General features: G+C 48.6%; 1 protein-coding gene across 2 annotated transcripts in view; it reads right to left on the reverse strand.

Annotated features, from left to right (window-relative positions):
* The window catches only part of LOC133352997 (trafficking protein particle complex subunit 9-like), a 108,701-nt gene that overhangs the window by 38,399 nt on the left and 47,485 nt on the right, over positions 1 to 22,817 (reverse strand). For both annotated transcript variants that reach the window (XM_061569059.1, XM_061569058.1), the window contains exons 17-20: positions 19,529 to 19,671; positions 17,233 to 17,343; positions 7,111 to 7,285; positions 2,965 to 3,064 (exon numbers count right to left, since the gene is read on the reverse strand). In XM_061569059.1, coding sequence (XP_061425043.1) covers positions 2,965 to 3,064; positions 7,111 to 7,285; positions 17,233 to 17,343; positions 19,529 to 19,671 — 529 coding nt within the window. The remainder of the gene's footprint in view (positions 1 to 2,964; positions 3,065 to 7,110; positions 7,286 to 17,232; positions 17,344 to 19,528; positions 19,672 to 22,817) is intronic.

Consider the following 22,817-nt stretch of genomic DNA (forward strand, 5'->3'; position numbering starts at 1 on the left):
AAGCCATCGTGCTGAGCTGGCACCAACGAGACCCTGGGTTTGAATCCAGGCACTGGCTTCTCAAGTGTAGCTAGTTTATGGTCTCACAGTTGGCTACGTACGGTACTAAAGAAGTCCAACATCAGTGCAAAAAACAAAACTCCCGTCACGTAAAAGTTGGTTCCGCACTTCATTTGGCGATAATCCAGCTTTGAGAATGATAGCTATCAAGTTTGATTGTCATGTGACAGTGAACGGTTGAACTGATTTGTCATCTTGTGACGTGACACCGATGGCACGAGAGGGATAACATTGTGTAAAGGTACCACGAAATTATCTGAAAATGTGAAACACAATGCAGGGCAAAGTAAGCAGCAGCAGAGTAACCATGCAGATAGAGCACGAACATCAAAACTCACTCTCCATAATCTGGGGGCACATGCAAACTTGGAAAAACGCACACGAGACAGGGACAATCCCCCCCACCCCCGGTGCAATACGCCAATTAATCTTCTGCTGTTCAGAGACGTACGCCACCGTCGTGTACAATCACACGCCAAATAAAAAAAATGCGCGGAATATTGTGCCGGCAAAATGGCCCCGATTAATTTTCTGGCGCGTGAACTCCCACCAAGTGTCGAGCCGCGACCAACAGCTGTGGTTAAAAACACGGCAACTCTTCAACGCAGCGGTTCTCAACATATCTCCCTAAGGTGTCTCCCCCCGCGACCAATCAAGACTACCGCCAACCCTCAGCTGGCTCCCATGCCACTGAAGACTATCTATTGTAAAGTCGCGTAGAATGGAAATAATAAAATAATACAAATAAAACAATAAAATCATTCTCACGACGTTTCGGCCACAACGCAAGCAGCCGTCCTCAGTTGAAGAACAGGTCTGTCGAGAAGACAGAGTCATTCAGACTCTGTCTTCTCTAAAAACCTGTTCTTCACCTGAGGACGTAATTGAGACTCTGTCTTATCGACAGACCTGTTCTTCACCTGAGGACGGCTGCTTGCGTTGTGGCCGAAACGTCGTGAGAATTATTTTCTTATGTTTTATTTGTATTATTTTATTATTTCCATTCTACCTGACTTTACCGAAAGAACCAAGAAGATGAATCCCTGCAGTCACGAAAGCTTTGAATCGAAAATTCAACTATCTACTGTATTAGTATACATGAGTGGACATGTGGAGTGGAAGACGGTAGCTTTCACGTGGCCCACCTCCCTGTTAAGTGACATACCACGACCGATGCCATCGGCAACCCGGCAACCAAACATCGATCCAAGATCTTCCTCGAGAGTGACAAGTGAAGCCACCACAACGGTGCTCCTCTCTCCGGGGCCAAACAACCACGCTCTCAAATCGGACCTGGGACAAGGATCCTTCCCAACACAACGGCGAGGGAGATTCCCGGGCCAAGCACAGGTGTCTCACGGAAGATGCACAACATTGGTGTCATAATTGTTTTTTTACCCTTCTATCTGGCAACAAAACTGACACCTTTTTTTTACGAGGAGTCATGTTTGCATAGACCACAATACCTGCAGTCATAATGCAAAAAAAAACATAACTCTGATTATGTATGCACTGTCCTTGAAGTTGATTGGTCCACACCCGAGACAGCTTTCCTTAGAGCCTTGTCTCACATGGGTTGGACCAGATGACGAATCAACTTCAAGGACAGTGCATACATTATCAGAGTTATATTTTTTGTTTGCATTATGGCTGCAGGTATTGTGGTCTATGCAAACATGACTCCTTGTAAAAAAAGGATGTCAGTTTTGTTGCCAGATAGAAGGGTAAAAAACCAATTCTCATATTTTTTACTGGCAAATGAGGTTCCAATGGTGTAAACATTGGCGTCCTCGCGATCCAAGAATCGCTGAGGTTTGCCGGTTCATTCTCCCGACACGGCAGATGAAACAACGGTGCGAGTTTCTGACAAATCTGTCCACCCAGCAGCACGCGAGTTATTTTTATCAGAAGGTTGTGTGTGTGACGGGGCAAAGCGCGGCTAATCCCATATCTTCAAAGATGTCTGACCAGCGTGGTGGAGTTTGTCAAAAATACCCTTTTACAGGGGCTCTCTAGTACCCCCTGTAGTGGAGGCCCGTCAGTGAGAAGTGGCATAGAAAAATAAATTGCAGCTCTGAACCTTTATCTTTTTCATGTCTATGTGGTGGTGGTGGTAGCGGTGTTAGAATATGCCCGTGTAACCATCGTCAACATCGGTGACAAATGATGTCTGAACCTGTCCTGGGCCGTCCCATTCGCCACCAACCCACACTGGCCTGCAGAAATCGATGGCTTGGCTGGACCATTTCACGATTAGCTTTAAAAACTGTCTGCCAACAGCTCAAATAAGTTGGGTCAACAATAACTTCTACTTCTATTAACTTTACCAGGTAAGGCCCGCTGAGCTGTACAGCTATTTTTCAGAAGCAACCTGGCCACAAATGATAGCTCAACGAAGTGGCTTATCGCATGGAAATTTATAGCAGCCAAATGCTCTAAACGCGTGCCGATTCTAAATGTGGAAGGAAAAACCGGAGGACCCGGAAAAGAATCCACCTCGACCACGGGGAGCAGACGCAAACTCTCAATATACAGGCGTCAGGGTCGGGGTTTAACCCATGACCTCCTGTATACCAGGCGAGGTAGCTAACATCTCGCCGCCGCGGCACGGTACACCCACTCGCTACACACAGAGATGCGACGCGTCGTGCGTTGTTGCACGTGGGCACCGGAAAGGGGCAGAGACAGAGAGACAGAGAGACACAGAGAGACACAGAGAGACACAGACACACAGAGAGACAGAAAGACAGAGACACAGAGAGACACAGAGAGACACAGAGAGACACAGAGACACAAAGACACAGAGAGAGACAGAGACACAGAGAGACAGAGACACACAGAGACACAGAGACACAGAGCAGACATCCCCGTGGGCAGCGCTGCTCAGCACGGCACGCCACTCACCCCAGCTGAGCGGCGTGCGGTGGAGGTGCGCCAGCAGGGCTCGGCAGAGCGGCGCGGCGGGGACGAGCGAGCCGTGGCGGCACACCGGCGGCGGGGAACACTGCGGCAGTTAAGGGCGACCCTGCAGCAGCGTGACCTCTCGTCACTCAAAGTGGGGGGCATCATTACAGCGTTTAGGGGGCGCCACGACACAGTCAATGTGGAACAAACGTTAAACAAAGGCAACAAAACTGACACCTTTTTTTACAAGGAGTCATGTTTGCATAGACCACAATACCTGCAGTCATAATGCAAACAAAAAACATAACTCTGATAATGTATGCACTGTCCGTGAAGTTGATTGGTCCACACCCGAGACAGCTTTCCTTAGAGCCTAGTCTCACATGGGTTGGACCAGAAGGCGTCATCTGGCCAGATAGAAGGGTAAAAAAACTATTATATTTTTTACTGGCAAATGAGGTTCCAATGGCGTTAAACAAAGGTTAAACGCGAAACAGGACGCGTGACGACACGATCTGGCCAAGTCTTTTGCGCTCTGGCTCTCATCCCCCGTGTGCATATGAGAATATGATTCGACTGCCGTCGCTTAATTTCCACTGGTGTCGACATTTGTGTAAACTCTTGACAAATGAGACTTTAGGAAGAGGGGGCTGAGCATGCAGCAGGGGGACTGTTGGAAGACGTTGGGCACTCGTGCGTCAGCGTTTGTGGCTCCTACCGTGTGGAACTCTCTACACCCTCGGCGTATTAGCGAGAGGGACGTCGGGAGCATTGACCGAGTGGCAGTCAAGGAGCGTGACACATCCGGGAGTAAGCCTCCCCTAGGAGATGGAGTAACGAAATCGGCGTCCTGTGCAGGTGCTTGAGGTGGATCATTGCATCAGGAAAATCGTGAGAGGTGGCAGCGGCTTGGGGAGAGGGGGGCCTCCATCCAACAGGGGATGGATTGAGCATGGCTGATGATGGCGATGATTGTATAATTGGTATCATTGTCGTCATCGACGTCGCACAATGGCGAGGCACGAGGATTGTACCGTGACCGAGTTTCCGTGGGCAGATTCGCCCCGCACTTTCAAATTTCAAAGTTCATTTATTAGGTATAGCCCTGTGAGCCATTCGGCCTTTGAATCGGGTGCAACCGCAACAAACAAAAAACATGAACAAGAAAACATCTTAAAGTGACTATGTGCAAACAGAAAATCCAAGAAAAGGCAGCAAAATATTGCAAATATTAAACTGAACCAGCGTCCGTTGTGATAGCCTGGAGTCTCGCACTGTTCGAAGGGCACGAATGCCAACCGCACATTTAATTTGATTTGACTGTGGATAATGAGCCCCGCACTATCAGTGAAGCGGCCCGACTAAGCCACGGTGAGTGAAACGGTTAAGCAAACGTGCAGGGGTGGGGGGGGGGGGCAAGGAATATCGATCATAAACGATCTCTCTTGCACGTTTCGTATGGGTCTCTCTCTCTGCCGCTCTCTCTCTCTCTCCTCCCCAACGAGCCGGGAGTTACGGCACAAACATCGATCAAGCCGCAGCCGCCGCTGCAGCAGCAGCAGTTGTAGCCGCTGTTAAATGAACCCTCCGCACCGTCAGGCACTAACACCACGGATATAGATAAACGTCGTCTCTTAACTCTGTCGCCTCGCGTGACTCTGAATGGAAATGTGATGGGCAGGGCTTGGAGACGTCATTGGCATAATCAACCGTGTCACTCTGGGCATGGCTTTTAGGGAGGGGGGTGGGGGTTTCCCACCTTCAGGAGGCAGGAGGTGGGGACGGCCGCCGATTTTGAAAGGCGCCCTCGAGCTAATGGACCACGAAAGAGCAGTCGATTACAATTTCTGTACAATCGGCTTAACCGACTAATGATCCACAGCTCGAATCGGAACCCTCGTCCCTGTTCACGTGGACAAGGTTGTCCCTGCCGTGAGATGAGCCCACTTTGGCAGACCTAGCAGGGAGAGAGACTGTCCTGGCCCAAACATTCCACGAATTTCGCTCGTGACCTCGATCATAAAATTCCTACCCCCGCCCCCATTGCACATTGAAGCTGCTGGCCATTAAGTGGCGTCATGGGTGCAGCGAGCTATCAAACTCTGGTGTGTGTATTCACCCTCCTCGCTGTGGAGCGGGAGCACTGCTGCTGCACCCCATGCTTCCCTTCAGGGTAAATGCTCCATTAGTTAAAGCGGCCTTTCTGTTACGGAGCTATCTCCCCCCCCCCCTACCTCCCCGATGCACTCTGGGCACTGCACTCGCCCTATTTATGCGATAAAGCCACCAAACGACATTGCAAACAATTAAGTTGTCAACCACTTCGGGCCATTTCCCCCCCCCCCCCTACTTAAAAAAAGAAAGAAATAGATGATCACAGAGCTTGGGAAATTGCTGGTGAGAGTGAACAAAAACTGTGCGCGTAAAACTAAATCCAAGTGATACATCTTCAAATGCTGCTTGTGAAGGACAGATTTGCTTTTACACACACACACGAACGTCCTTGCAGCAATTTACCAAGTCAACACCGGACACAGGTGTCACGTGGGCGATATTTAATACGCGGGAGCTCCCAGTAGCCCTCCTTTGCCGCGAGCCAGCACTGATCTTCCTCCCCGAAATGAACACGAAACGTGCTGACCGACGGGCAAGTCAACAAAATCACGAACGACAAATAGCACGGAGCCCTCGTGCTCGACGCAAAAACAAACGTCTGTGCGCGCGGAGAAGAAAAAAAAACCCGAAGCGTTCGTGCGAGCCCATCTTTTGCATCGCGCGAATTGCTTCCCGCGCGCATGCGGGCAGGCGGGGAGCGGCTGATGATGCACAAGTAAACAATGTATGTAATGAGGGCAAATAAACAATGTTGTGTGCAGTTAACGTCCATATAGAATAATAGGGTTAAGCCCTATATCTCCCCACCCCTCCCCCAACATATGTATCGGTTATCCATACGGCAATGATTTCCCCAAACGGAACAATTCACTTTGCAAAACCAACTCGGTTTAGTGACGTTGTGTCCGCAACACCTGGGCTTCTGTACACTCGTAAAAGACAAAGATTCCCCCCCGCCCACCCCTCCCATATAGTCTGCGACAGGCTTTAGGGGCAAATGCTGTTAGCTAGAACCTATGAAGGCTAGCACGATATGGGACGGGGGGGGGGTAGTGGGGGATGGCCAACACCACTTCCAGCCGCCTGATGTTTACACATCGCACCGGGTACTCGTTTTTTGGCCGAGTCGACCTAGGAGAGGCCCAGGACCGGCTTAAAATGTGCGCATATGCAGGGATTCCGAAACGCTTTCAAGCGTTCGTTTAGTCTTCAGAAAAATTGAATTCGCGGTATGAAGGCTGACTGGCAGCTGTTTGCAAATTATTATTTTTCTCTCTCTCTCTATGGTTTGTGTCTCCTAAGTTCGGGCAAACCTCTTGATCAACCTGTGCCACATTATATTGCAATCTATTACAGCCTCTCTGATTGCAGCCTCTCAGATGCATTTTGAGGTGGCGATGCGTCACGTTCTTCGGCGCGGTGTCCAAAGTTTAACTCCACAGGGTGGGGAGAGCTTCTCCTTTGAATTCAATTCCCGAACAAGCTCCCAGCAGCAGCGTGGTAGCGAAACGTCGGACATCGTGCCGAACAGCACGCGGTTACAATCATGAAGCAAGTGGGGGAGATCTACACAGCAGCAACTGCGAACAACTACCGAGCGTTATACTGTACATGCTGTAACGCCGCATGTTGTTTTCATAACGCAAATTGGATATAACGCGATGAAAGTATTAAGGGAAAGCATTTTTTACAACGCGGATGCGCATTGGACATAACGCGATTGAGTGAACGTAACTACGCCGCCCGAGTAGGAATAAGCGGTTGTACCGGCTGCTTCGGCATGGCAACGCACAAGGCGGGATGCTGCTGGATGCTTCTAGATGCTTCTAGATGCTACCTACGCGTCTCAGTTTTTGTTCAGACCTGCGTACGCACATCTCACGCATTATTGCGCACTCTGCTTTACCATACATTATTTATTATAACGCGATTTTTCCCACAACGCGGTGTTGTTCAGGAACGGAACTACCACCGCGTTATAGGCGAACAGACTCTCTATATATATACCGCACATGGAAATGTGAAGGATACGAAACGCCAGTGAATCCTGAGTAGGTCTCTCAGCTGGGGCGGTTCCAGCTCCCGCGGCGCAGGGCTTGTCCACTGGTCAGGAGTGAGCCCCCTTCCCTCGGTGGCAGCTTTCTCCTCCGCCTCCTCCCGCCCGGAGCTGCATCCTCGGAAAATCTTCTCCAGGTCGACGCAAACCCTGGGGAAGAGAAATGCGAGGGAATGTGACGTAAATTAATGCCACGGTGCTTTGCTACCCCGCTGTGTCGTTTTACTTGCTTCATTATTTTGCTGACACGTTATTTTTTTTTGATTATTTTCCCAGGAAGACCACACCGAGTGGGAGGGCAACAATCATGGTTACCTTTTAAGACCACAATTGAGCAATACGTGGTGTAGTTTGTCAAAGTTGAACCGTGACGCGCCAGTACACGATGGCCTACTCTTGCGAATAAGGTCATGGGGGGATCCGTGACATCCACTGTGAAGCAGACGGGTGCGTATTTTATGTTTGGTTGACAGCTACGTTACCGAGTGTTAACATCTCCAGCGTTTAACAGTACTGCTTTCTTTTATTTTGATTATCAGCTAACACCGGCCACAACCCCGAGTCGATGTGCACCATTGTTCTCTTTTAGCCCCCCCCGCCCCACCGTTCCATTCCCTGGATATCCCATTCAGATAAGCCCCTCCCCCCCTCCCCCTTAACTTGTATTTAAGAGCTTGTCTCTTGGATTTTTACTCACTTGATACAGTAAATTTAGCTGTGACGGTCCCACCTGATGACGGAGACTTGTGTTGCCTCCGAAATGTCGTGATTATTTTATTTATATTATTATAATTTTTTTACCCATGTGACTTTACCGAAAAAACCTAAGAGTATGAATCCTTGCAGTCACGAAAGCTTCAAATCTAGAATCAATACACCCAAAGTATTAACCAGGGCATGCAGCTGCTGGAAACGAACGCGCTACCTCTGGGCCGCATTACCGCACCCGCTGAGCGATCTCACTCGTAACGCCCTGCGCCCTCTAACCCACCAAAGACCCCGTGCCGAGGCTATGAGCATGCTGTGGCTTTTGCGTTGTTGAGACTGGCAAATCGTTGATTGACGTCCGGTTGCCGGGTTGATGATTGCATTGGTCGTGCTTTCTCGCCGAACAAGAGTGGGCCCGTGTGAAGGCTGCCAGCTCTCCCCACCGCGGTCACCACTCGGGTCAGACCGTGGAACACACAACGACTCAATGCCCGATTCACAAAATAAGAGGGGGGCGTCATCACGGCGATGATTCTACTCCTGACGCAAACGTTTGGCCCAACGGCCTCATTGTAAATCGTAGCTGTTGCTTTGTATCATTGGTTCTTAACCGTCACTGCAGCCTTGCATCCCTTGGGTTCTCAATCGTAAAAAAAATAGAATGTTACGAAATACATTGGCTTGATGAAACAAAGTAGTTGTACTTACGTACCCGTGCTTAATTTGTGTTTCGATGATTTACCTTCGAAAAAAATCTGGCACGTCTCGCACCCCCAGAGAGGGCATCTTGCACGTCCAGCAGGTGCGTGCACCCCAGGTTAAGAGAACCCACTTCTCTACATCAATGTTAACCATACGCAGAAGATGAGCATGGAATGTTTGCAATTAAAATATCTTGTAGAAGATAACGGCGGTGTAAAATCTTGTTTAAACGCTCTCATCATTAAAATACAGGATGAACATTCAGGTAGTATCCAACATTAGATTGTTATTATTAGACACCGGGTAGAAGTTGTGGCACGGTGGTTAGCACACTGCGCTATGCATCCGGAAACCTCAAACAAGATCCAGGCCATGGTTAACATCGGTGGCGAGTGACATCTGAACTGGTGAAGTATGGGCAAACGATAACCATGACCAAAATGTGTGGGGATTCTTTCAGTGGATTGATAAAGGGCGGCCTGCAATACCAAGGTCGATAAGAAATGACAGAGACAAATATCACCCTTGTAACCTACACACACTGTTGGGGCAAGTGCTGTTAGCGAGCATCTATTAAGGCCGCCACGATACACGATGGGGCGGTGTGACTAGCAATACACACGGCTGCCTTTGTCTCCCCAGTGGTGATGTTTACACACCACATGAGGTGCTAATTTAGGGCCGAGTCGACCTAGGGGATGTCTTGGACCAGTTCAGATATTCGTCACCGATGTTGGTGGCCGTGAGCGGGAATCAATCTCGGGTCAACAGGTTCGTAGTGCAGCGCCGCAAACCGCTACACCACCGCTCCGCGCAGAGACGCAGCATGAATATTTTATCGCATGAGTTTCATTCTTCAGAACCCCCACGTGTCTGCCATGGTGTTGGTGACAGACACCCCGCATTGAGATTTGAGAGTCCCAGGTGCTCGCCAAAATCTGCAATTGTCTCGAATGCTCCCGGTGTGTGCTGCTGAAAATCACCGAAGCTCTTTAAGTGTTTTGGCAAACACCTTAGCTTTTGTCAAACATCCAGCATTCAAGCATGCCCGTTTCAAACCGCTGCATAATTAGAATTCTTTAAAGTTTGACCAAAGGGAGAGAGCAGCGGGGCGCAGCGAATCGGGAGCTGCGCTGGAACCCTGATGACCCCGGTTCGACGCCCAGTCACGGCTAACATCAGTGATGAGAGATATTTGAATAAGTCCTGGGCGCCCATTCCTCTTCATCTTCATCCACAGCCCTCATGACTGACACACCACATGGGGATGCCTTCATCCTTCGATTGACTAAGGCAGTGGTTCTTAACCGTTACTGCAGCCTTGCACCCCTTTGGTTCTCAATCGTAAACAAATGCATCATCTTAATAAATACACAGGTTTGATGAAACCAAGTAGTTGTACTTATGTGCCCATGCTTAATTTGTGTTTTCGATTATTTACCTTTGAAAAAATCTGGCCATCTCTGGCACTCCCAGAAAGGGCATCTCGCAGCCCCAGCGGGTGCAGCGTGCACCCCCCCAGGTTAAGACCAGAAGACTTTCAGACGCTGTCTTCTCGACAGACCTGTTTCTTCACATGAGGACGGCTACTTGCGTTGTGGCCGAAACGTCGTGAGAATTATTTTATTATGTTTTATTTAATTATTATTTTATTTTCCTCCTACAGTGACTTTACCGAAAGAACCAAGAAGATGAATCCCTTGCAGTCACGAAAGCTTTAAATCGAAATGGGGACTAGGTTTTTTAGAAGTTCGACGGCGTTGGCTGTGAGCCCACGAACTGCAACGGTGTCGCGGGGTTCGATGGGCAGAAGCAGCAGCAGCAGTTGATGTATTTTGCTCCATCGTGGTTGTATGGAACCTCTGCACCACACGAGAACGGGCAGCACTTTGCTACCCACCCTACTGCACGGGGCGATGCTCGCCGCACGCGAACCAAAACCGACACGTCATTGTCGGAGCTGCAATTTAACCAATTTATAAACGATTTAAATGTAATTTAACATGGTTTTTTTTGTGTGTGTAGTAATTGGTGACCGCGCTGAGACCATCAACTAACTACACTTAACAACCTTGGCTATTGACACTCGGATTCGAACCCGGGATATATCAGCACTGTCGGAGCAGCGCTCTGACCTCCAAATCGCTCGGCCACCGCGACCTCTTTGATGTTTTCTTCTTTTGTCATCACCTTCGCGTGCACACTCCGCACCCCTCCGGTTAGAGCGCTTCGCTATGGCTTTAGGGAAACCCAGGCTTACCGGCCAGCCTTACCTGCCAGGGACACGAGGGATTTTGAAACGAACACACGGGGCTTGGGAACAGCGAAACACGCTGTTCTCCGTCGCGTCTCGCGCACAAAAAAGACGCCCACCGCCTCTCTCCTTTCATCCCGGGACAAACATCGCCAATTAATTATTCATGCTCCGTTAAATATCGGTGCAACTTTTTGCGCCATTGTGCTGCTCGGAACTTCTGACGTAACTCGGAGTAAAACTTTACAGATGTACCGACTGTGTTGTGAAGTGGTGGCGCCGTAGCCAGCACGCATCGCGATGAGCACAACACGCAGAGTTCAATTCCCTGCCTTGGCTAAGATCAGCGGTGAGTGAGAGCGAGTGATGTCCGGGCCCCCCACTCCCTGCCCTTGGCTCACCCGGCCCAACGCCGCCAATGCTCGCAGGCCTGTCCCACGGCTTCCACTTCATCTTCTTGGTTCTTTCGGTAAAGTCACGTAGAATGGAAATAATAAAACAATAAGAATAAAACATAATACAAATAAAACATAATACAAATTAAACATAAAATGTTGTATTCACGTAGAATGGAAATAATAAAATAATAAAAATAAAACGTTATAAAAATAAAACATAATAAAAATAAAACATAATGTTTTATTCACGTAGAATGGAAATAATAAAATAATGAAAATAAAACATAAAAATAAAACATAATATGTTTTATTTTTATTATTTTATTATTTCCATTCTACGTGACTTTACCGAAAGAACCAAGAAGATGAATCCCTGCAGTCACGAAAGCTTTAAATTGAGAGGCTTCCACTTCGTTTCGAGACACGCGGCCCCCTGAGCACGCGAGCCGACGAGCGATCCCAGAATGCTAGGCGCGTCGGAGGCAATCCGCGAAAACGAACGTGGGTTATCGAAGACACCGCGACACTGTTAACGTTTCTTTACTCTAAATTCGCACGTGCGAGGATGGAGGATCATGCTAATGTGCCCGTCAGTCACAGTAAACAATGACGTTCAGATCTTCTGGGGAAGAATATAATCTCTATTCTAACAACAACAACAACAAAACACCTCGGATTCCATTCTGCTCCTCGCATTGCATTGCATTTACTTTATTGGCTAACTAATTTTGCTTCGCGTATTGCGTACATTTTTTGTTCGCATGTTGCAAGGCAGGCAAGCTCTGTGGAAGCTTGTACAGCTCCCTGCAGTATTGTTACCGATGCAACTTGCTCGCATCATCCGAGCAAAGAGAAATGGGCTTCATTAACTTAGTACCTATGATTTAACATTTTTGGGTTAGGCCACATCGTTCACCACCGTATGTCTAGCACTGCCACTGCAACGTATCTAATTTGCTAAAGTTCGGGTTGATAATTGTTCTAGAACTTACCGGTGAGCTTAAACGATAATAGTAGGCGCGTTAAACGCTTGGGCGCAACACGACAACTTAATAGGCCGGTCTGTATCAGGGCGTGGAGGGTTAGAAACGTAAACTCCAAGTGAATTCCTGCTCAAATCAACATTGAGGCGGTGCTCATCCCCTCTCTACTGCCCTAAGCCAGCGGTGGAAAATCCACATTTCTATGGCAGGGGCGAGTCTATCCATAGGACAACTGTTGACTTCCCAGAAGGTCGACAGGTTGAAGAGTAGGCCAAGTTCCCCCTAGAGCGGCTCTCTCGAGCTCCACCACTAAGCCAGGGTGGCTTCGATTTCTTGTGGTAGAATTTTAATTTCGCCGTCACCCTGGTTGAAAATGTGACTTGGTTTATATATCATCTCGTGAGCGGGGCTCGTCCGATCTCGACCCATCCTCTGCTGTCGTTTTACTTTGCCGAGAGATGGAACTCGATCATGCGGGGAAGGGGGGGGGGGGTAATGAACACGGAGAAACCAAGTGAAAAAATAAGTGAAAAAGTTGAACGGCGCTAGGGTGGAGCATCCATATTAGATGTTGTTGCCACATTGAAGATGGCATTTTAGGAAATGTTTGAATGCAAAATTTTTCCTGGCACCTCTAAAATTGACTGGCAACGCTTCGCACATGGTCCGAGTCTCAGCCTATGCCGTGTCAAGGCAATGACACAAAGTGAAATTGAAAATTTAAATTAAACTGTAAAATAATCAAATTTTTTTGCCTTGTCAATCCGCTTCTTGTCAAATGCCACCCCCTCCCGGCCCCCTCCCCCATCAATCCACGCAGTGTGTGGGCGCATGGGCGTTACATGACCATACTTCACCAAGTTCGTCAGTGTGGGTTTGTGAAGCGTGGGGGAAATTGTTCAGGAATCGTTCAGATATTGCTCCGGTCATCAGATTTGCAGCGACAATAAACTATCCTATAACCTCATTCGAAATCTATTTGTAATCAGGTTTATATTGTAATATACGCCAAAGTGAGATAATATAGTTGGAAGAAAAAATAACACACGGCTAATTTAATACAAACATTTACTTTTAAAATGTTTGCTTCAAAACATTACCATTTTATCTGCATCGAGGTTGAACTGGCATGCTGTTTGCCAAAAAAAATCTTATTTTATCTAATTTTTATAAATTTGATGGACCACTAGCCATGACGACTCACACTGGCTGCAAGCCACACGTATCGAAATAATTAAGCAGCCAGTAGCAGCGTTTCAAAAGAGTGTAAGATTGGCCAGGAGCTCAACGAAGGGCGGAAATGTAATAATGAACCGGCTGCAATTCGGGTAACGTGTTGCTCTTAAGCGTGGGGCACGCTTTTTCGAGAACGATTCCTCCGCCCCCCCTCCCCCCACAATAGAGCAATCGCAAAAGTGCGCTGCAGCGCCGCCACCACTCAGAGAAATTGACGAATGCACCTCCGCGGATTATTTTCTAAGGAATAATTTGTATCGCCACATCAAAGGTGCAACTCCGCTCTTGGCAGCACGACACGCCCACCCCCCGCACTGACTCAGCTCTTGCTCGCGCATTGACAGCGCTGCTCTCCACGCTCTCCTCTCGCGTGTAAAGGCTTAAGAGGCTTTCGCATCTCAAACACGACGCGCCATCAATGCCAGCCAGCCACTTCACGCTCCCACGCCGACGGAGATGCCCACGAACACCTCGAGGCGCGCGGTGGGGGGCGACGAATCGACCCGAGGGGTCTGCGATAGATGCCCGTGAGTTGGTGGGCACTGGGTGGCAGAGGTCGCAACCGGGTACCCGATACCCGTACCCTACCCGATACCCGGCTACCCGTACCCGGCTGGGTACGGGTAACCGTTTGCGACCCTGGTGCGGCCGGGTACGGGTAGGCCGTGAGTCACTGGTGAGTAACTGTTTGTCACTCATTTCGGGTAGGGTACGGGTAGGGAACGGGTACCCGTACCCGGCCGGGTACGGGTAGCTGTTTGCGACCCTGGTGCGGCCGGGTACGGGTAAGGAATCAAAACCCGTTTGCGACCTCTGCTGGGTGGTGCTGGTTGGGGGTGATGGTGGTGGGGATTGGTGATGGTGGTGGTGGTTGGGGGTGATGGTGGTGCTGGGGATTGGTGATGGTGGTGGTGGTGGTGCTGGTTGGGGGTGATGGTGGTGGGGATTGGTGATGGTGGTGGGGATTGGTGATGGTGGTGGTGGTGCTGGGGATTGGTGTTGGGCAGCGCCGTAGCACCAGGGGAGATCGATGACAGAGGGGAGGGCCCCGAGGCCTTTCGGTAGGAAGGGCTCAGTGCCGCCCTTCCGAATTGTTCAAGTCGAATGTTGGTACAGAAATTTGACACCGGTGGCGGGTTTCTCCTTCGAAGTTCGCCAGTTCAGTCCGTGCGTGTCCGCTGCAGATAAGGCGATCGGCAAACACCGAGATGCTCGCCTGTACGATTTTGTTGGAAGTATGTTTGAACTTTGACTGCGTCGTGCCCCCTGCCCCCCCACCCCCCACCTGAGTTTCATATAACCCTCCCTGCCATTGAAATATGTCTATAACCTCAGCACATTTGTCAATAACACTGGGGGCCTTCAAGGAAAACAATACAACATTTCTTGCAATGGCCCTTTACTTCATAGCACCCCTTTAAACAAGGTCACGCCACAGGGCTGTGATAGATTTGGGAGGCTTTTCCTTACGGAGGGCCGAAGGAAACTTCCAATTACCTTTGCTTGGGCGCCAGCCATTAACGTATGTATGCACGTTGAACTTCTGTCGCACCGTACGTAGCCAACCGTGATAATCGGAGGTGCGGGAGGAAGGACAACAAACTAAACACGCATTAGCCAGGAATCCTTCCTTAGTTCTCAGCGCAATGGCATCTGGGCCAAATAGACCCAGCTCAAGTCAAACCCCGGATGTCACTCGCCAGCGATGCGAGCTGTTGGTCGCGTCGGGAATCGAACTCAGGTCGCCGGATTCACGGTGCGGTAGGGGGAGACCACGGCGCCTCCGCTAGCTACCCCAGCCTTTGATGTTCAAAAGCTTACCTGTTTTTTTAAATTTTCCTAAGCAATTAAAATGTCTATATTTACTCATAAGTAGTTTCAATCGTAGGTGAATTTCGATGTTAAGCTTTCGTGACTGCAGGGATTCATCTTCTTGGTTCTTTCGGTAAAGTTACGTAGAAGGGAAATTATAAAATAATAAAAATAAAACATAATAGAATCATTCTCACTATTATTTTATAATGTAAAATTTTTTTTATTTTATTATTTCCCTACTACGTGACTTTACCGAAAGAACCAAGAAGATCATAGGTGAAGTTGTTTTTTTTAGGAATACATTTCTCTCCGAGTATCGTATAACAAAGCGCACATGAAAAACAAATCAGCAGGTGACTGATGAGAACTGATTAATTGAGTGCTCATTAGTGAAATGATATGTTCTTATCGTTTGGGAAAACGCAAATTAGAACGAACAATAGTCTATTTAGTTTTGTTCCTTATTATCAAGGGAATTAAATCAAAATGACAAACACCAGCAGGCTGTGCTTGCTTTATTACATTACACCAACTAGCCGAGTCAGTAAAAATGTGTCCTTTGGAAACAAAAGACGAGTGAGAAATGTCAGGAAGCGGATAGCCACACAACCATCACACTGCTTCCTCAAGTTTCCCAACCATTAACGATGGGACGATGGGGACGATGAGTCCGTTGAGTCGATTAATTGATTCTAGATTTGAAGCTTTCGTGACTGCAAGGACTCTTAGGTTTTTTCGGTAAAGTCACGTGACTTTACCGAAAAAACCTAAGAGTCGATTTATTGAGTCAAGATTGTAATCGACTACATTTTCGCACTCGATTACATGGGCCACTCTAAATACGGTGGCTGCCACTCACATACTGCCTCCCCGAAGGCACGAAAACCCCCATAACAAGCCATGCCCAGCCTGACGGCGGCGGCCGCGATGGCGTCACTCAAGTCCCGTGCCCATCACCTCCCGTCCAGCGGCACGTGCGGAAACAGATTTGAGACTATTTTTTTCCGCAACTATTTTTTTTCTATCTGATGAGTCGCGCTGCGGAACCGAAAGTCGGATGGTTGGTGCAGTGATTATTTATATGAATCAGATAGTCCAGCTTAATTCGCATCATAGAACTGTATGTTTGATGAGTTTATCATAAGAAGCTTCAGCATGGATACTCGCGGTAAACATTCATTCATGTTTCCATCGCTGTAAAAAGCATCCTGTTAAATCTTCGAGATGATTGAGAACGATTCTACAGACCAACGACGAGTGTGTCTGAGAAGTGAGAATTCGAGGATGGCTTTTAAAGTGCTTGGCCATTTGCAGCTTCTACATCAATATTTAAATCCAAATTGTAGCATCATCATAATTACTTATTCATGGTATAATGATGCCGATATTAAAACCAATTCTTATGTTTCCACTATAGACATGGACTCATGCGAGTGATAATTAATAATTTGATTCGTGTGGCGTTGCATGTCATTGGCTCACGTGACATACTGTAGCATCGCATCACCACAAGCCAAAGTGAGAAAGTGAGTGGCTCGATTCGTTTCCTGAAGAAGTTCCCAGCACGTGGAGCGAAAAGTTGGACGTCATGCTGAAGAACACGTGGTTCACATTGTGATATAGTACAACGCGTTCTCCCCTGGTGAGAGAGTGTGTGTGTACGTGTGCTGTACTCTATAGCGATAGTGTAGCGCGCTTGCACTATGAACCCGGCGACACGAGTTCGATTCCCGCTCACGGCGAACACCAGTGACGATTATCTGAACCGGTCCCGCGCCTCCCCTAGGTCGACTCAGCCTCAAATGAGTACCTGGTGAGGTGTGTAAACATCGCCACTAGGGAGACAAAGGCGGTCGGGCGTGGTGCTGGTCACCCACCCCCTCGTGTACCGTTCCGGCCTTCATAGGTGCTCGCTAACAGCACTTGCCCCTACAGTCTGTTAAGGCTATATGGGGGATCTTTGTCTTTGTACTCTATAGCACGCGGTGCTTGGGCACTCACCTGCTTGGTCCTTTCTCAGGGAGCAGATTCCAGGTGACAGCATCAAGGCTGACCTCCACCTGGGATTGGGTGAGGTTCACCACGTCCACCAGCAGTCTGCTCCGTCTCCCACTGGACGTCACCGAGGGCGCACGGAAGAAGAGTGGGTGTCAGTGCGGTCCTCGCAGCAGCACGCTCAGACAGTGCTCCAACCTCATAGCATCAGCAGGGGGGGGGGGTTTGATGGGAGTGGGGCTTTCCCCAATCTCACCTGCTGAAGGATCAGCACTCCCCCGCCCCCCGCCTCCCCCCCCCCCCACCACTTCTATACTCTTATGGTCAAGTTACAAAAAATTGTTGTAGAATATCTCTTCAATGTTCACCAGTGGCTTTCGAAGGGTAACATTTCCAGTGCTCAGATCCTCTTCTTCGTCGTGTCTCCTGTCTACAGCGATAATACACTTAGCGGTGGGAGACTTCTTGCAAGCGGTACCGTGGACAGCTCCTGCTGAATATGTAAAAGAGGACCAGGGCCCTGCCAAGATGTAAATGCAACACTACCTTTGATTGTCTTCCCAAGTGCATCAATAGATGCTGCCCACAACTCACAGCTTTCATCCCATTATCTCCCAACTCCCTTTTTTCTACAGGGGAAATAAAACACACTGCCACCACTTGCTGACTTGTTGGCAAACTCTGCTCATAAATCTGTGCTGGCATGAGATGGCAGAAACTATGATGGACAGTTGTGACTCTGGATGCAAGACAGGGACGATGATGTGACGATAATTATTAATATAGAGATGAGGAGGAGAATTATAATGATGATTGATATAGTAATGATGATGATGTGGATGGTGGCAATGATTATAGGCATCATAATGATGATAATTGCAGGGATGATGATGATTATTATTACTATGACAACGTAATTATGACTGTCATGTTAAAACGATTGTAAGAGTCTTATTACAATGTAGACTATAATGATGATAACTTATTTAAAGGATGATGATCATGACGATGATGACAACAGCGATGATGATAATGAAAGGGATGACGGTGAAGATAAAGTATTTTTTTGACATTGCAATAAAATCCCCGTCATCATCATCTCCAAACAAAATATCTAGCATCATTGATTTAAAGCTATCGCCGCACGGACCGTGAGAGGGCGGCGCTTTCTAAATTCCAATAGCTTTTTTTTCCTTCTCTCGCTTCGGCTTAAAATCCCGGCCCCCATGAAAACGCGAGACGCAACGCGGAATTCTTCCGCATGGCTTCAGCGTTTTAATTACACACGCGAGCGCCCTTTCCGCCGGCCAAAGTCTGCCACGGCCATCGCCTCTGGGTCCCGTCAGCCCTCTTAGTTTTCTCCAGCTGCGTCCCTACGGCGGAGGAGCCCCCCTCGGCTTCTCCCACGACCCGACGCTTCCACACGTAGCAAGCAGCTCGAAAAACACGTTGTCTCGGCGTGCACCCAAGTGGCCTCCCCGAAGTGCCGTAGCACAGTGAGACCGATTCATAACAAAGGTATAAAGCACAGCCGTTGCAACTGCTTGCTTACTCCACTGCTGGTGGAAGAGCCTCCCAGGAGGTTACACTTTGGCCTACTCTTCCACGTTGGCCAGATTTCTTGGAAGAGGTGGGAGTCGCCACGTGTTTCCCCGCCACACACGACCTGCCGATCAACTAACTGTGGTGGAACCCATTTCAGATGCTGCCACACCGGGAGATTGAACTAATCAACCCAGCAACCTCTGGATTGTAAGTCCAATGAAAAGGTGGACAAGTGGAAAGACAAATGTGTGGGAGGGTGGCTACATGAGTGAGTGGGTGAGCGGGTGAATGGGAAAGTGTGTAAGTTCCTGAGTGACTTGGCAAATTAATTAGTTGGTAAGTCAGTGGTAACGCTGCCACCTTTTCTCTTGGAGACCAAAACTGGGCAGGCATCTCAGTCGGCACCAGTTCTGTGATCAACAATGTGCAGTATCAACCAAACTTCGTACCAGATGTCAGTTCAAATGAATTCCTTTCAACCGAACACGGATGCCAATTCCTGGACCATCCCGGGGAAAAACCCAGATAAAGGGCAACCCTGATAACAGCACAACAGTATCCATAATAAAGAGTTTCTTTGGGGATTAGATCGGGTAAATATACACGTGTCCTTTACCTGTCACCACCCAACACAGGCAATTAGGAAGGTTTGCCACTTAAAAAAAAAACATCCCAATTAGTTCCTATTTCCGCACACCGGTTGCGTTGGAGAGTAAACCCAGTTGCCGCTCCTCCGCACGGCCGCTCGGTGACTCACTTGAGAGGCGGCAGCAGCACGACGCGGGCGCAGGCGACCGTGGGCTGCACCAGCACGCGGACGCTCAGCGGGACGCTCCGGCAGTAGCCGCTGCTCATCCCGGGACCCCCCGCGTAGCGAAAGCCCACGGAGAACTCCACGACCTGCCACGAGAAAACACGGAGGGCGGAATGGGGGGGGGGGGGGGCGCACATGAGCAAGCGGATCACCGCCGCTCGATCGGCACTCGCGGCCGCTGGAAAAGCAGTGGAAATTCCACCGTGCGGTCAAATGGTGGAGGGGTGGTGCCGCAGGATTAGGTTGCTGGCGCGCAAAAAAGCTTCCGTGGGAAAGGAGCGTTGATCTCCGTCAGCTGCCCGCTCAACGTTAATCCCGCCGTGACAATGGACAGACGAGGAACAGGGGAGGAGGAGGAGGATCAGACCGGGCGTTGTGCTGCCCGGAGCAGTTACGCATCCTGTGTAACTGGATGCGCGTTCCATTGAGCGTCTACGGCCAATGATCACGGTGATATATGGAAATATATTCGATCACAACTGCTCAGCACAGTCCGTAAGGCCCGAAAGGCCAAGCAGACAGTAACATAAATCACCATCAAATGTGTAACGGAATTTCTTGAATTTCTTGAGAAAAAGGTTAAACGATCATTGGGAAAATAGATGACGGGAGGGTATTTCCAACTTGAAGCTGTACGAGGGAAGAAGCAGAGGGATAGAGACGTAATATAAGCACAGAGCACCATCGACTGCAGGCTCTGTTAACTACGTTGACCCTGTGACATCACGTCAGGTGCAGAACAAGTGAAGGTGTACATTTAGGAGCGGAGACTTAGATTAAAAATCCTGGTGACACTCCTGACACAGAACCCCGGCTCAGTTCCAGGGCTGGCAGAGGGGCAGATCGTAGTTAATTTTTTTTATTCTTACAATCAGCCTGCGCTATCCTACGAGTCAACAAGTCTCATACAATGACTATATGACCAATGGTGCCATGCAGAGATGTGCTGCAAGCAGTGTGCCACATTGCTGTCATGTGATCAGTGGCCGTCAGAAACTATAACGCTTCACAAATACTCAACCTATGGGTTTACTTTACTTAATATCGGTCCTCTTAGGCGATTACTTTCCTTCGATTTGCCGCATATTTTTCCAATTTGAAAAACAAAAATGTCGATTCGTAATAAATAATTGTGTTTGGCGGACCAGATTACACAACGACACTGCAGCAACCAATGCCTCCTGTGAAATCCTCCAGAAAACCTCCTGCTCGACTCGTGGTTGCATCGTTCTCCATTGTCGAGTGAGATCTGACTACGATGAAAAATCATTTCGTTGTTGCCGCCGCTCACTTTGGGAATGAGCTCGCTTCGTGGTTTCAAATTAAATCCCTCCTCTCTTCCCCGGCCTTTTTTAATTCCATCCTTAATTCAAGACTGTTACGGTGCTGCCAGCTTTACTTGAGTGGTGCAGGGTTTAAACGTTGTTGTTGTTGTTTTCCCCGATTGTGTTCGCTACTCAGTGTCTGCAAAGTTTACAATTCATTCGCTGCTGCTTTTCACCAAGTTCCTCCGCATGTCATTCTTGTAAAACAGCTTGAGGCCGAATGTTCTTTCCCGCGTCGAAAAATATAATCCATCAGTCTGAAACTCTCTCCCATCTGCGACAAAGCACGGGCGTTTTGTTATCCACTGCTGGGATGACGGTCTACACTGTGCCTTTTGGTCATGGGAGTTGTTTGACCATACTTGACCGCACTGAGGGGATTTGCCCCCTGGACTGATTCGGATACCGCTCGCCACCTGGACGTGATTCGTGGGGGCAGGAGTCCAGCTCAGCTCGTCGGATTCACAACACAGTGCGCTAACCGTTGCGCCACCATTCCCCCTCATCGTCATCATCTGTCCTTTCCGTCAGCTCATTTGCGGCAATGGGGCCCCGAGTAAATTTCCATCATGGTTCTCTCTCTTTAAGCAAGATCAGCTGCTTCATTCCCTCTCCAATCATTCGTCTTAGAAATATGTTGCCACTGCATGTTCCCAGTTGGGCTGCCGTTGCAGCTCCACATGCGTGGGGCGCCTTCCTCTCTTCATTTTTTTTATTTCTACACTTTGCACGTCATTAGTTCGTGTGACCCTTGCAGCCACCAGAGGCGCTACAACGCACCGCATTGCTCACGCAAAACAATTACACTGGTCAACACACTTTTTTTTGGGTGTGCTGATTCCAAATCTGGCATCAGTTTTTGTCTATCACCAGGTTTTTGAGATATCAAATATTGCATTTTAAATAAAAACTGCAGAAGAAAAATATTAAATAAATGTGGATATCTACATAAAATGATATTATAAACACACTATCCTAAAAATACAGCACCATATTTTAACACTAAAGCAGGCACTGACTCGCAACAACTTGCAATCATAAGTGACAGAGTTAATTTCGGGTAAAATCAATGAAAATGGGGTATGCCGATAGCATAAAAATGATGTGATAGAGCAAATATGAGATCAGATTTGGAATCGGCACCCTGAAATAGTCTAAAACAGCTGCAAAAGTCCAGGCCAGAATTTTTTTTTTGTTGACCAGTGTTATCATCGTCCAATTGAAAATTGCATCGCGTCACACGCCGAAGGAGAAAGTGGGGCGGCTCGATTCACATCCTGAAGAAGCTGCCAGCCTGTGGAGCGAAACGTCGGACACTGTGGTTTGAGACCGGACAACACACGGCAAGGCACAACCTGAACACCTATCAGAAGAGGTCCGCTGTCATTGCGTCTGTCTTTCCACCCGGAGGTTTCAATCTTCAATTACGCACATCACATCCTGGGGCAGCTATTGTCACCCCTAGACATCTGCTCTTTGATTATACCTCTGTGGGACTTCAAGCTCTCAGGGGTCGAGGAGGTCAAGACTGAAGCACCGCACAAGACAAGTGCCAGGCACAAATAAAACCCGCACGGCAGGACCTTCAAACGGGAGCGGAAGATCGTGCACGGGCGCGCACACGCAAATGTCATGGTAGCCACCGTCACTCTCGCTTCAGAAAACCGGCACGGGCGGTGCAAAAACGCAGTGCTCTGTGCAACAGGCACAAATGCTTCAGGTGCCTCGTGCTGTGCTGGCGAATTCGATTAAATCGCACGAAGCCCTCCCTACCTTCCATTCTACTTTCTGTGTTTAATTCGTTGGCCTTCCCTCCCACACCTCCGATAAAGCCTCCTGTGAAAGCCTCCAGAAAACCTCCTGCGTACGGTGCGGAAGAAGAACATACGTACATTAAGTCATCAATG

The sequence above is a fragment of the Lethenteron reissneri genome, chromosome 42 (genome assembly GCF_015708825.2).
Source record: "Lethenteron reissneri isolate LAM-NWPU_2019-01 chromosome 42, ASM1570882v1, whole genome shotgun sequence".
Lineage (NCBI taxonomy): Eukaryota > Metazoa > Chordata > Hyperoartia > Petromyzontiformes > Petromyzontidae > Lethenteron > Lethenteron reissneri.